Raw genomic sequence first — 13289 nt, forward strand, 5'->3', positions numbered from 1 at the left:
TATAGGATGCTGGTAGGTGTGCTATGCAGTTGGATATAATGATGGAATATGTCGGTAAATATAGGGAAAGTTTGGTGATAGATGCGCAAACAGCTATGGCTCAGCTGTGAGGCTTGATAGGGGGAAATGGCACACGGGACAGGAACAGCAAGAGGAGAACACCAGAGATGTATTAAATACCTACGACGCCCTACCTTTGCCCGATGACAATGGCACAAGTTGGGCGGTGCCTGGATTTCCAGTGGAGTGGTTGCGCAAGGCCCGTTGGGGACGGTGACGACTGCAGGCGATGCAACGCGTCACTCGTCACTGGTCCCGGGCAAAGAGTTGGGCTGCGCAGCCTCTCCGGGTGGCGAGCTTGGGCCTGCCAAGACTGCCATTGGCTCTTGAGGCCTCTTGAAGCAGGCAACTGGTTCGAAGTAAGCTCTCTGATGCTGTGGGAGCGCCGATGCCTCTATGGAAGTTGACGAGCTGATGAGCCATGTGTTTCTCGTTGTGTCGTAGCGTAGTCCTGATATTGGGGAAAGGGATGGCATGTGACGTGGGACAGAAGAAGACAACAGACCCTAACCCTCTGACAAAAAAGCTACCTTGGGTGTTTAGTCAGCTGTAAGACTGTGCTTCACCACAACAACAAGGCCAGCAGAGACCCCTGAATCAGATCAACAATCGTCTTTGATATCGACGTCGGCTGCGGACAGTTTCGCTTACTTCCATCTTCTCATAAGGCATCCAGTACTCTATTCGCAGTCGACTCCATAGCCACTCCAAGCTCCGTCAGCATGGCATCCCAGGAGGCCACCAGCCAAGCAACCCCGCAAAAAATCGTTGTTGCCTCGCTGAATCCCGTCAAAACCGGTGCCGTTCTCGAGGGCTTTACGCGCATGTTTCCCGGCGGAGCATACCAAGTATCTGGAGTTAGTGTCCCCTCAGACGTGCCAGACCAGCCACTTTCAGACCAAGAGACCCTCCAAGGTGCCCTCAACCGCATAAAAAACGCTCGCTCGCTTGAACCCGATGCCGACTTCTGGGTGGGGGTGGAAGGAGGCGTTAACCCCGAGGGCGAGACGTTCCAGTCTTTTGCTTGGATTGCCGTGGAGAGCAAGGAGGGCCGTACCGGCAAGGCGCGCACCGCAACGTACTATGTTGCTCAAGAAACGGCCAATCTGATCGGTGGAGGGATGGAGTTGGGCCACGCAGATGATCTGATTTTTGGGAAGACAAACTCCAAACAGCACAGCGGTTCGGTGGGCATCTTGACAGACGATGTGGTCACCAGAACTTCGTATTATATTCAGGCTGTCATCTTGGCCTTGATACCGTTCAAGAACACCCAGTTGACATTTTCATCGAACAAGAGTGGTTAGAGGTCGGACGGCAGCGCAGCTAGGCGCGTAGAGCTGGATCTCGCTCTTCTGCATCTTGAGCCAGGTGATACGGAGTGGTAGAAACTAACATACGCATTGCAAGAAACATGTTACCTTCTCGGCCCCCAAAATGACCTTACAATCGTTAAGCAGAAATATTGTCCAATATCAGTGTTTGCAAGTCCCCAAATGAAGCCTTGTTCAGCAGCAGGCAGGCGATGCATGTGTAAGGAAGCCGCATCCTGTCGGTGGGCCCCATTTGCACGTCACCATGCAGACCAGCCCCACAGTGTCCTGTCGCATGTGGAGCCGTGAAACTGTTGGTGTTGAAGGTACTCGAGGACAGTACAAGGGCGAGTCTACATTTGCAGCTTTGAGGGCTTTGCATACTCTGTTGATGATGGCTTTATGTTTAAACTTGCCTGGTATATACTTCTTCAAGAGTTTAAGTCTACATTCTATCATCTCCAACCACAAAACCCCTGTTACTTCGACGGTAGTTGTACCCTTGACCCACTCTTTTTGTAATCTACCAGCGCCAAGCCTGCGTGACCAGTCGTCGGTTGTGGTCAACAATCGACAGCTCTGGCTCGCCAGTTCACTCTGAAAAGTTCATCCCACGTCGTCCATCTTCGACGTGCCCGTTCACATTCCCCTCAGCTTCAACTATGCAACCATGAACGGATTCGAAGACGATAAGAAGCCAAAGTGCGATGGCGACGAGTATGTCAAGCCTGGGCCCAAGGACCTCCAGGTTCAGCTCGTCATTTCCCTATCGCTAGGGGTTTCTGCCTTTCTAGCCTTTTGTGTACGTACGCTTCTCATTTTTCTAGTCCCAGTGAGCCTCTAACGAAAAGCTCCTTGACAGATATTACGACGACGATGGAAATCCCTATACGCCGCGCGCAAACGACATGCCGAGATCGAGCTCCCACACTTGCCCGACACTTTGTTTGGTTGGATGCCCGCCCTTTATAGGATTACCGAACACCAGGTTCTGGCTTGCGCCGGACTGGACGCATATGTATTCCTGACATTCTTCAAGATGTCGTTGCAGCTCTTCGCTGTCATGTTCTTCTTTGCCGCCGTTGTTCTCGAGCCCATCAATCGCCACTTTGATCCCGGACACAAACGCAACGACACCAACCCCTCCGAATTTTCCCTGCTCCGCGAGTATGCGCCGTATAGCGACTATCAAAAAGTCAACCTCTTCGGAAACGCTGGCGAAAACTCTGGCGACGGCCATGGGGGCGATGACGAGAGCTTCAACAAGAACATGAGCTACTTGTGGTCTTACCTGGTGTTTACCTATGTATTTACTGGACTTACCCTGTTTATGCTGAACCGGTACACTCTGAAGGTCATTGGCATACGCCAGAACTACCTGGGCACACAATCTACAATCACCGACCGAACATTCCGATTGTCTGGTATTCCTGAGAAGCTGCGCACCGAGAATGCGATCAAATCTTTGGTAGAAAAGCTGGAGATTGGAAAGGTGGAAAGCGTCACTTTGTGCCGCAACTGGAAGGAGATCGACGAACTGATGGAGCGAAGAACCGCAATACTCGCCAAATTGGAAGAGACGTGGAGTGTTTACATCAGCCAAAAGCCAAAATTACCAGTTGGAACGCAGGCGAATGGCGATGGGACAGCTTCGGGGGCACCAGAAGTGCGGTCTGACGAAGAAGCCGGCGAAAGTGAACGACTGCTGCGAGGAGGGCATGATATGCAGATTGACCGGCCCCGTCCTCAGGCAAGGCTCTGGTACGGCTTTCTTCGTATGCAAAGTCGCAAGATTGACGGCCTCGACTATTATACCGAACGCCTCCGGTTGCTCGATGAAAAGATTATCGCTGCTCGGAAGAAGACCTATGAACCGGCCAACATCGCATTCGTGACCATGGACTCTATTGCAGCCTGTCAGATGGCGATCCAGGCCCTCATCGACCCTGGGCCGGGCCAATTGCTAACCAAGCCTGCCCCAGCCCCATCCGATGTGGTATGGAGGAATACATACAAGCCTTGGTGGAGGCGGCGCTTCCAGTCGTGGACTGTCACTATCTTTATCTCGATTCTTTCCATCATCTGGGTCGGTCCCGTCGCTGCCCTAGCATCTACCACCATCTGCACCATCAAGGCAATTATGCCCTCTCTAGCCGAGACCCTCAAGGACCATGAAATCATCCGCTCGCTTATTCAGACCGGCATCCCGACTCTCGTGGTATCCTTGCTCAACGTCGCCGTGCCCTACCTCTACGACTTCTTGTCCGAACACCAAGGCATGATCTCGCGGGGCGATGTGGCCCTCTCCGTGATCAGCAAGAACTTCTTCTTTACCTTCTTCAACATTTTCCTCATCTTCACCGTCTTCGGTGCTGCTGTGGCAGGTATCCAGGAGACGTTTCGAAAGAGCCTGACAGACAGCACCTACATCGCCTACACCATTGCCACAAAGATTGAGGAACTGACCAGCTTCTACAGCTGCTTCATCATGCTCCAGGGTCTGGGGTTGTTCCCCTTCCGACTGCTCCAGTTTGGCAGCATAAGCTTGTACCCGATCAACCGCATGGGCGCAAAGACGCCAAGGGACTTTTCCCAGATCATGCAGCCGCCCATGTTCTACTATGGCTTTTACCTGCCCACGGCGCTGTTGGTGTTCATCTTGTGTCTAGTCTACAGTGTGTTGCCAGACGGGTACCAGGTCTTGGGGTTGGGCGTGGTGTACTTTGTGTTTGGGTATTTCACCTACAAGTATCAGCTGCTGTATGCCATGGATCAACCGCAGCACGCGACGGGGGGTGCGTGGAGGATGATTTGCTATCGGGTCATTCTGGGGCTGGTGGTGTTCCAGGTGACCATGTCGGGGTACTTGGCGCTGAAGTCGGCGTTTACGGTGGCGGTGCTGGTGACCCCGCTGGTGATTGGGACGGTGTGGTATAGTTGGAACTTCAAGTGGCAGTTTGAGCCGCTGACGAAGTTTATTTCTTTGGTTAGTATCAAGAGGGGAGAGGACGAGGAAGAAGGGGTGAATGAGGTGGCGATTTTGGATGATGAGAGGGAGGGGGGGTATGAGGAGGATGTGGATCAGAGGTCGTTGAGGCGGAGGGGGAGCACGACGGTTGATGAGGCGAGGGAGAAGGGGTTGCGGTTTGTGAATCCTAGTTTGGTGGTTCCGTAGGTTTTGTCTTTTTTTCCCCTACTGTTGTCGAAAAGCGATCAAGCTAACAATGTACGTCTAGTCTGGAGCAACCATGGATCTACCAAGACCCACCACCGCCATTCACAGAAGAGAGCGATAGTCTCGAGTTCGCCATTGGTGGTAGCGAAGGGGAATACTCTTACGGCGCGGGGCCATCAATACGGAGCCGAAGAGACGAGACGCGGGTCGAGGGAATCGCAACTAGACCTCCGGGGCCCGGGAGCGGGGCTGCTAGTAGTAACTCTTCTAGCTCGATAAGCTTGGGGGATACACATATTTGGAGGCAGTGAGGGGTCGGTTTGTTTGTACGAGGTGGAAGGAGTGGTTCGTTCATTGCGTGGCGCTTGGTGCTTCACACATGGTATTGGCTTTTTTCGATACACGGTAGAGCGAAGCAAAGCATACTGGATGGGGGGATGGTTAATGGTCCTGGCGTGTTACATACACGCCTACATGATGGAGGAAACGAAGTACATGACGGGAGGCAGGAATGGATGGGCGTTTTTGATGGGAATACCAGGGTACGCGTACATAACAGAGTTGGGGGGTTTATGATGAGAGAGAGATTGTAATGATGAGGGAAAAGTGCAGTATTGCTTCCACTTTTCTTTCTTGCGTTGGTTTGCCTCAAATGTTTATTCCTACGAGGTCGTTTTGTATCCTTGTGTAAAGTAATTCATTGTTTGGTGTTTTATTCACAATATTTTTGACAGTGTTGCGATGGAATTTTCCCCAACCGGAACATGAGATCGGGACAAGCTATATTTGCTCTATTTATGAAAGTAACCTATTCTCATGGTGGTGGTGGTATTTGAGATGGTGATGCCCTCATCGTCCTGGTAAACAAACCAACCCCTCCTTTGCTGCACGCCTTTGCCTTCCAAGAAACCCTTGGCACTTCTAGCGCTTCAAGCATCAAAACCCCCACTGTCGACACCCCTGTCCTTTCATGCCACTTCGCGTCTTTCGTTCGCATCAAAAAAGAACCCCAACCCCTGCCCCACTTCTCGCCGATAAATCCGCCGCTTGTCCGCGCGCTCGCTCGGCGCTTCGGAGGGTCACGCCGAAAGGGGTAGGTAAGCTGCTCGAGGGGGGCAATTGGCATGTCGATAGGGTAGGATTTTGGATGTTAATTTTTTTTTGTCTGGGGGTGGGCCGAGTTGAGGATTTTCAGGTCTTGTTTGAAGGTCACAGCTCATGTTCGGGGATATTCAAGAATATGTTTAGGATTTTTTTTGGTCCATTTCGTTATCATATCATTAACATAGGCCACCGCCACCCTTCTAAGCTTTCCTCTCAGCTCTCCAAGTGTGGTAGCCAGAAATAAAGGAAACATGAGTCTCTGTGTGTGCCGCATGGCCGACCAGTTCTAGCTCCCCCTGTCTCACTCCAGCGTCTCTACAACGGGATTCTCTCTCCGCCCCATGCCAGTCTCACTCGTTTGATCCCCGTCTAAAAGTCGTCGCTGTAAAACGCCCTTCTTCCTCCGTTCCTGGTATCACTCCTTGGAAAAGTCAAGGATCCCCGTATATAGGTCGATATTAACGAATTACCGATGAAGAGCAACGCAGTCGGATCATGTACATGGTAGGGGCGCGTGAATTAGCATTGCGTGTGTGGTTGGGTATCTTTACAACGAGTTCTCCATGGAGGTGAGGATGGCGCGGGTGAATTCGTGGGTGGTGGCATTACCGCCCATGTCGGGGGTGCGGATCTTGCTGTAGTGGTATTAGCAAATTGTGTATAACACCAGACCTCGTCATAACTTACCCCTCGGCAATCACGCTATAGACGGCGTTGGAGATGCGGTTGGCATGGTCATCAAGGCCGAGGTGGCGGAGAAGCATGGTACCGCTGAGAAGAAGAGCGGTAGGGTTGGCCTGGTCCTTGCCCTTGATGTCAAGACCAACGTGTCTGCAACCGGGCTCGAAGACGGCGACATCACGACCCATGTTGCAGCCGGGAACGACACCAGGACCACCAACGAGAGCGGCAGCAATGTTGGACAGGATACCACCATAAAGGTTGGGCATGACCATGACGTCGAACTGCTGGGGCTTGCTGACGCACTGCATGGAGGCGTTGTCGACAATCATGTCGTTGCACTCAAGCATGGGGTACTGCTTGGAGAGAGTTTGGAATGTGTTGCGGAAGAGGCCATCGGCAAGCTTCATGATGTTGGCCTTGTGTATGCAGGTAACCTTCTTGCGGTGGTTGGCAAGGGCGAAGCTGAAAGCGAACTTGGCGATGCGCTCAGACTTGGCGCGGGTGATAATCTTGAGGGACTCGACGACACCGGGCACGCTCTGGTGCTCGAGACCGCTGTACTCGCCCTCGGTATTCTCACGGATGATGGCGAGGTCAATGCCGTCGTGGCGGGTCTTGAGGCCGGGGATGTTCTTGATCAGGGAGATGGAGGCATAGATATCGAGCTCCTGGCGCATGGCGACGTTGAAAGACTGGTGGCCGGAGCGGCTGATGGGGGTGTGGAGGATACCCTTCAGACCGAGCTTGTTGCGCTTGAGGGAGGCAACGGCATCGGCGAAAGCCTCCTCGGTGCGGCCGGTTGGGGTCGCATCTGAGAGACCGGAGACCTCGATCTGCTCCCAGGTAACTGGCACATTGTCGGCCTTGAAGATGGTCTTGACGCTCTCGGCGACCTCGGCACCGATACCATCACCAGGGATGAGGGTGACGGTGTACTTGCCACCGTACTTGGTGGGCTTGAAGATATCGGCCTGAAGGGACTGGGCGGGGGTGTCCTGGACACTGGCGAAGCCGCGCGCAATGTTGAGGCGCTGGCTGGGCTGAGCGGCAGCCCTGAGAAGGCGCTATTCGCGGAGGGAAAGGCAGTCAGTATGAGGATGGTTGGTGGTGGGGAAGCTGGCTAATCGCAACGACTTGCAGGGGTTCCAGGAAGAGGGGTGTTGGTGACGACAAGACTCAAGACTAGACTCACCTGCGCAGAGTTCCTGGAAAGCATGTTGAGAATATGGATAGGACGGGAAGAGGGTATCGTGAGGCTGGCCGGCGACAAAAAAGAGCGAGCGGTAGGAAATGCGAAGGGAAGGAAAGGTTCTGACGGGAGGAGGAGAGCAAAAGAGCAAATGCCGCAAAGCAAAAGGAAGCACCTGCCTGCCTTGTTGGTCGAGCTGTTTTTTAGGTCTCCATCTTCCCGGCCGGGTGGGTCTCGGCGCTGTTCAGCAACAGCGCGCTAAGGCGAAGAAGTTTTAGTGCAGCAAGGCGGGCGGGGCACAGATTCCATTCTGTGACGTCTGCAACGTCGGCGCCACGGAAAGCTGCGGGTTTGGAACCATCTGCCAAGACCCCAAGAGCCCAGCGAGGGCCTTGCAGCAAACGATTGATCATGGCGGTTGATAACACAACGGCCGATATCATGATGAGATCTCTAGCTTTATTCATTGCCTATCCATACCTATCTCACTACCTAGGTAATACCTATTGTAGTCACCAAACAACTCCATGTCTCCGCCCACCACAACCCAACTCACATGTCACGTTTCCGAAAACAGAACACCAACTAACAGCTGTCCAATTGGCCAATGAAAGGAAAACGATTGCGATGGCGGCAGGCATTCCTCTGCTGTGGCAGCAACCCATGCGAGGGTGACAGTCTGGACGAACTACAGCAGTCCTCGGTAGTATATCTTCGGCCTCTTTACAATATCTTAAGTAATTCCAAAGCTAGCCTTGCGGGGAATAACCCAGCACCCAGCCCAGGGAAAAAGAACCATCAAGCTTCTGGCAAGGCCACCTGGCCCAGATCACCAAACAGAAAAGGTCAAAAAGAATCGTCTGTGACGGGAATTGAGCCCGACGTGGGGGTCGAACCCACAACCTTGAGATTTCGGAGTACTCCTTAAGAGTCTCACGCTCTACCGATTGAGCTAGCCGGGCAACGGCTAATTGGTTGCTCAAAACTGTCCGAGGTTGACTACAAGTCAACAGCTTTCCACAATATGCAGCCCTGGCAACAGTCACAGCGTTTTAAACTCAACATCCCTTCGAAAGCTCCAACCACCCAGTGCCGGCAACAGCTCGTATCCCAGCACACCCTCGATCAAAGCAGCAACCATGGGCGCCGTTACTTGGAACTCGTTTGTGTACCGGGTGTGCTCCGTGCTAAGGACGAGCGAGTTGAACATTTCGCCCAGCCCGAACGCAGACTGATGGAGCGTTATCTGGACAGCTGGAGGATTGGTAGTATCATGGCGATTGACCCGACACCAGCGTTGCAGATACTCCGACAAGAACTGAAGGGTAGGGCTGTGGCTGCAGTGCAACTCGATCCTCTTGGTGCTTGCCGTCATAGTCAGGTAATAGGGCGGTCGAAGAAACAGCTGGTCGGGGCGTGGTAGAGACGCCGCGTCAGGAAGAAACTCGACCTTTTCTCGTGGCTTGGAGGCGTCGACATTGACCTCTACCTCTGCCCAGTCGTCTCCAGGTGTCGTGGTGGCCTGGGCATCCCGAACCGGAAGCTCGGTTTGCTTCTTGTCGGTATCGAAGCAAGTAAGGAGGTTGCCACGAAAGATGGGAAACAATTCGGTTGGTTGAAGCTGAAAGGCCTGTTTCTTGGGAAGAGAGACGACAAACCCTCGCCGCTGCTCCGACCACGACGTGGCGGCCTTGTCCGAGTCCGCAACGGCTATAAAGATCCTGAGGCGAGAGGGGACCTTTTCCAGCAACTGCTCCCCCCACGCTTCGTGTTCAGAATCATCCAAAAGCTCGATCATGCTCTTGACCCATATTAGAACGCACCCGGTGACGCTAGCCACGAGGTCCAGTTTGTCGGGATAATAGGAGTCAAGCTCGGCGATCAAAAGATGCCATTCGGGCTCAGCGTCCACCTTGTGGCCCAGGATTTCTTCGAGCTTCCTGATGGCTGTTTGGAGTGCGCCATCCTCCTTTTTCCAAACGTCACGGATTCCGATTTGGGCTTTGAGCGGTCTGTCGTGATCAGTTAGCGTCAGGTATGCTCGCCTGTTGGCACAAGTGTGGTGGCATGGCATTATTCACATCGAGGGCATGATTGCTGGCTTTGCGCTTCGCACCGGTTACTGATTCTGGAAGACAGAAACATCGAGCCGTGCGTTGTTCGTCTCTTTTAACCACATTGTTGATGCCACAAACTCGCTACCCTTTGTTGAGGGAGGCAGCATGCTTGGCGACCCCTGAAGGCGCGCGAGGCGCCAGAGCTGAGCGCGGGGATGGCTTGGCACCAAAGGGCGATCTGCAAGGCGGACTGGAGATTGCCATGTTCTTGTTAAGCAATGTCAACAAACGAGATGTCATATCTCGTGTAGGACGGCGGCAAAATTGCCGTTCTTGGAACAACAAGGAGTATGCATGTTGACTTTGGCGTTTCCCCTCGGTTACGTTCCTGATACTATGTAGTTCTTTGGGCGCTAGAGCGGCAGCCTGGAGTGGGCTGACGACTCATTTCCACAAGCAGAGCGATCAACGTTTTAGAAACCGAGCTTCTGCAACAACTCCCGTGAGGCTGACCGAACCTTGGTGACTCAACAGAATATAGCCCAGGGTATCACCGAATCCCCGGAAGGGATGCTTAGGCAAGTGATGTGCTCGGTTACTGGAAGACGCGAGTGGGCGTGAGGAGCGATGCGAGTTCTGGACATAAAGAGGGGACCTCTCGCTGTCCAGGAGGTCCAACATCTTCAGCATCATCTCGAACATCCTCGCCCGCCTCTTTTCAACTCTACCACATTCTTCCCACCTACCACCACTCAATACATCCGTCACCATGGCTCCTCTTCCTCCTGCGGAGAAGCTTTCGCTTGCCGTCCGTAAGAATGGTAAGACAACCCAATCCCGTCCCTGCTCGCTTTACTAACAACCAACAAGTCAGAGACGAGTGGGAGAACAACAAGGCCGACCTCGAGAAGCAGCTTTCCGAACTCCTTGGCACCGAGTGGACCGTCGAAGCTGACCCCAAGGCCATCTGGCCTTACCACAACGACGGTTACGCCAAGGAGAGTCTTGGTTCTTGCATCAAGGCCTACGTCGAGGGCGCTATCTACCAGATCAAGTATCTGAGTGGAAGATATGGAAGCGAATTCGCCACAGAGATCAACGACCTCGCCCATGCTCATGTCTTGACGCTCGAGGTCGAGGACCAGGACCCAGCCCGTTTTAGCTACAATGGTTGCGATATCAAGGATGGCAAGCTGCGCATTCTGTTCAACGAGACATGCCTTGGCACCAACGTCGATTACGCCTTGCAAGAGAACAGCCTTTTGCCCGCCCTCAACGCCGCTCCCAGTGACAAGCCTTTTAGCTTCCACGCTCGCAACAGCATCAGACAGGACTACGAGCCCGCCATCGGCGCTGTCAAGAAGGACATTGCCGACCTTCTCGGCAAGAGTGTGGATGAGATCACGATCAATCCCAACTTCGAGGCCAACTTTGCCAAACTCAGTGAGAGCAAGCCCAGTCTCGAGGACTGGCAAGAACGGCTCGGGAACTTCACGCTGAAGTATTTTGAGGGCTTGGCTTACCAGATGAAGTACCAAAAGGTTGGCGAGGACGAGCTTATCCAGGAGGGTCTTCTGGAGGCTGTCAGCAAGAACGAGTACGCCCTTCGCATTGTGGACACCCTCACGTATGACTCGTATGGTGAGGTTGTGGTGGAAGATGGGGTGCTCTACATCCAGGCGAAGCCGGATACCTTCGGTACCAACATTGACTACGCTGCTCAGAAGCTTGTTGATCAGCTCTGAGAGAAAGAGATGCTTGGTCGAAGTGGTCTACGGACACATTGTTCTAGACCTGCGGTGCGCAGATAGATAGTCATTGATAGGAATACAAAGGACCCGTGTACATACACAAGCTGTCTCACACCATCGTCGTCCTACTCTGCTGCCTTCATAGTCGGAGAATATTTGTCAACGGTTTGGGACAGGACCACAGGAACGAGAGACTGGGGACGTTGAGGGGTCCTGGTAATTTTTGAAGAATACCACCTCCACCACAGCGGAACGGGATGCCACTTCGAGAATCGCCTCTATCCATCCTATGTCGATCATTCCCCTCAAGCCCCGGCGGATAAAATTGGAGGTTCGGCACCGAGGAACGGGGACACATGAAGACAGCCAGCCGTTATCAGCTTGCAAGGTACGGCGGCATGGATGGACGATGGGGTCATTCCCAACCTCGCCTACGTGGAGAATTCGAGCGATCATGTTCTACAAAACGTCTTCTCAGCTTTCACTCACATTCTTCTTGGCGACATCGGTCCAATATCACCGGACAGATCCCTTTCGAGGCGTACAAGCATAACCTCTAGATTCCGCCGACGGATGCGCTGTTATACAGGCAACTGGTAAGTTACCTCACGCTAACAGACAAGGTATCTTCAAATCCACCTGAGGCAGCCTATTGGCTGATCAGGAGCTAGACTCCAACCGGCTATCTCGAGCATCGGCTGGTCTGACTCTCTGCCTACTAGCGACCGAAACCCGATGAAGGTCAGAGATGGTGGGAGGCTCTAGCAAGCGGAAGACGGCGCTGGGCACTACTCGCACAAGACAGAGAAGGAGGTCAGGCCACTTGAAAGGTCAGTTTTGCCTTATTTGATGGTGAGGCGTTTCGAAGATCATGCAACACCAGCCTGGCCTCGAGGCTGGTCGGACTTGATATGATCGAGAAGTGACAGTCTATATGCGCATATAACCAGGGCAAAAGCCCACCATCTGACCTCATCTCTAACTTTCTCTACACCCACACACAGATCACCCCACCACCAACTCTCCCCCAAAACCTCACACTTAACCACCCTCACCATGTCCACCTCCCTCCTTCTCCTCCTCCTCCCCACCCTCACCCAAACCTCCCCAGTCCTCCAACAAGCAAGCCAAACCTGCTCCGACGCGTCCCTCTCGTCGTTGAACTGGACAGCCAAATCCTTCCACTACTCCTCCCTCCTCTCCCTCCTCGGCCCCTCCCTCACCTCCCCCTCCACCGCCGGCACCGCCTCCCTAACCTTCAACCTCTCCAACCCCGCCCTCGGCCCCTCCTTCGACCAGATCTGCACCGCCGTCTCCACCACCCCCAATCAATTCTTCTATCTTGATCAATGGTTCACCTGCCTCTACACGCCCCCCACCAGCACCGCGTCCAACCTCTCCCCACTCGTCGCCGACACCTCGGCGGCGACCTTTCGGTTCGACAAGCTGACCGGCCGGCTGGAAGTGAAGCAGGACTGGGAGTGCGTGGACGGGAAAGACAAGACTTATCCGACCACGTCTTTCAAGGGGCAAGGGGGGGTGAATGTCACTCTGGATTGCCAGGTGGACGTGTGGGCGAATCCGGAGTGGAGGGCGGGCGGGGAGGGGGTGATTGGGAACCAGACGGTGGAATGCGGGGTGGTGGATGTGAGTGTTGGGTTGGATAGTTTGGAGGCTATGGCTTAACGGCTACAAGATTGAGATCGGGGGCGTTTAGGTGTCTGGGATGGTGTTTTTAGGCGTGTTGGTGGTTTACCTAGGTAGTTTAGGTAGGGGACAGGAGTTTGAAGGGTTTGAACTTTATGACCTTGCTCTGAAACCTGACTTTACTCTTGTGTAGGCTACTCTTGTATCTTGGTCCTAAGCGTGAAAATCACATGTCCCATTTATTTTCAACCTTTGGCACGACAATCCAACCACACATCCTCAAATCCTCTCATCATCACCCCAACCCTC

The 13289-nt window shown here is 53.5% G+C and overlaps 6 protein-coding genes and 1 non-coding gene across 7 annotated transcripts; 5 read left to right on the forward strand and 2 right to left on the reverse strand.

Annotated features, from left to right (window-relative positions):
• Positions 1-782: 782 nt before the first annotated feature.
• Positions 783-1367, forward strand: QC763_105830 (uncharacterized protein; the record flags this gene model as incomplete). Its single annotated transcript, XM_062907151.1, has 1 exon — positions 783-1367. One exon carries the CDS (start codon positions 783-785, stop codon positions 1365-1367), a length of 585 nt encoding a protein of 194 aa, XP_062770075.1.
• A 268-nt stretch (positions 1368-1635) lies between these two features.
• Positions 1636-5285, forward strand: QC763_105840 (uncharacterized protein). Its single transcript, XM_062907152.1, has 3 exons — positions 1636-2175; positions 2236-4544; positions 4610-5285. Exons 1-3 carry the CDS (start codon positions 2044-2046, stop codon positions 4857-4859), a joined length of 2691 nt encoding a protein of 896 aa, XP_062770076.1. The 5' UTR covers positions 1636-2043; the 3' UTR covers positions 4860-5285.
• Positions 5286-5779: 494 nt separating this feature from the next.
• IDH1 (isocitrate dehydrogenase (NAD(+)) idh1) lies at positions 5780-7784 on the reverse strand. Its single transcript, XM_062907153.1, has 3 exons — positions 7529-7784; positions 6340-7400; positions 5780-6287 (listed from the first exon to the last, which is right to left on the reverse strand). Exons 1-3 carry the CDS (start codon positions 7550-7552, stop codon positions 6200-6202), a joined length of 1173 nt encoding a protein of 390 aa, XP_062770077.1. The 5' UTR covers positions 7553-7784; the 3' UTR covers positions 5780-6199.
• A 485-nt stretch (positions 7785-8269) lies between these two features.
• On the forward strand, positions 8270-11327 carry QC763_105870 (uncharacterized protein; the record flags this gene model as incomplete). Its single annotated transcript, XM_062907155.1, has 2 exons — positions 8270-10403; positions 10453-11327. Exons 1-2 carry the CDS (start codon positions 10352-10354, stop codon positions 11325-11327), a joined length of 927 nt encoding a protein of 308 aa, XP_062770078.1. The 5' UTR covers positions 8270-10351.
• On the forward strand, positions 8401-8487 carry QC763_0007100. Its single transcript has one exon. It is a non-coding gene; the product is annotated as a tRNA-Lys (tRNA).
• QC763_105860 (uncharacterized protein) lies at positions 8568-9599 on the reverse strand (the record flags this gene model as incomplete). The annotated part of the gene is made up of 1 exon (XM_062907154.1): positions 8568-9599. The coding sequence occupies one exon, from the start codon at positions 9597-9599 to the stop codon at positions 8568-8570; it is 1032 nt and encodes a 343-aa protein (XP_062770079.1).
• A 408-nt stretch (positions 11328-11735) lies between the features above and the next one.
• On the forward strand, positions 11736-13218 carry QC763_0007120 (uncharacterized protein; the record flags this gene model as incomplete). Its single annotated transcript, XM_062905147.1, has 3 exons — positions 11736-11929; positions 12075-12146; positions 12338-13218. 3 exons carry the CDS (start codon positions 11736-11738, stop codon positions 13017-13019), a joined length of 948 nt encoding a protein of 315 aa, XP_062770080.1. The 3' UTR covers positions 13020-13218.
• Positions 13219-13289: the final 71 nt, after the last annotated feature.

This window comes from Podospora pseudopauciseta, chromosome 1, assembly GCF_035222475.1.
Source record: "Podospora pseudopauciseta strain CBS 411.78 chromosome 1, whole genome shotgun sequence".
Classification (NCBI taxonomy): Eukaryota; Fungi; Ascomycota; class Sordariomycetes; order Sordariales; family Podosporaceae; genus Podospora; species Podospora pseudopauciseta.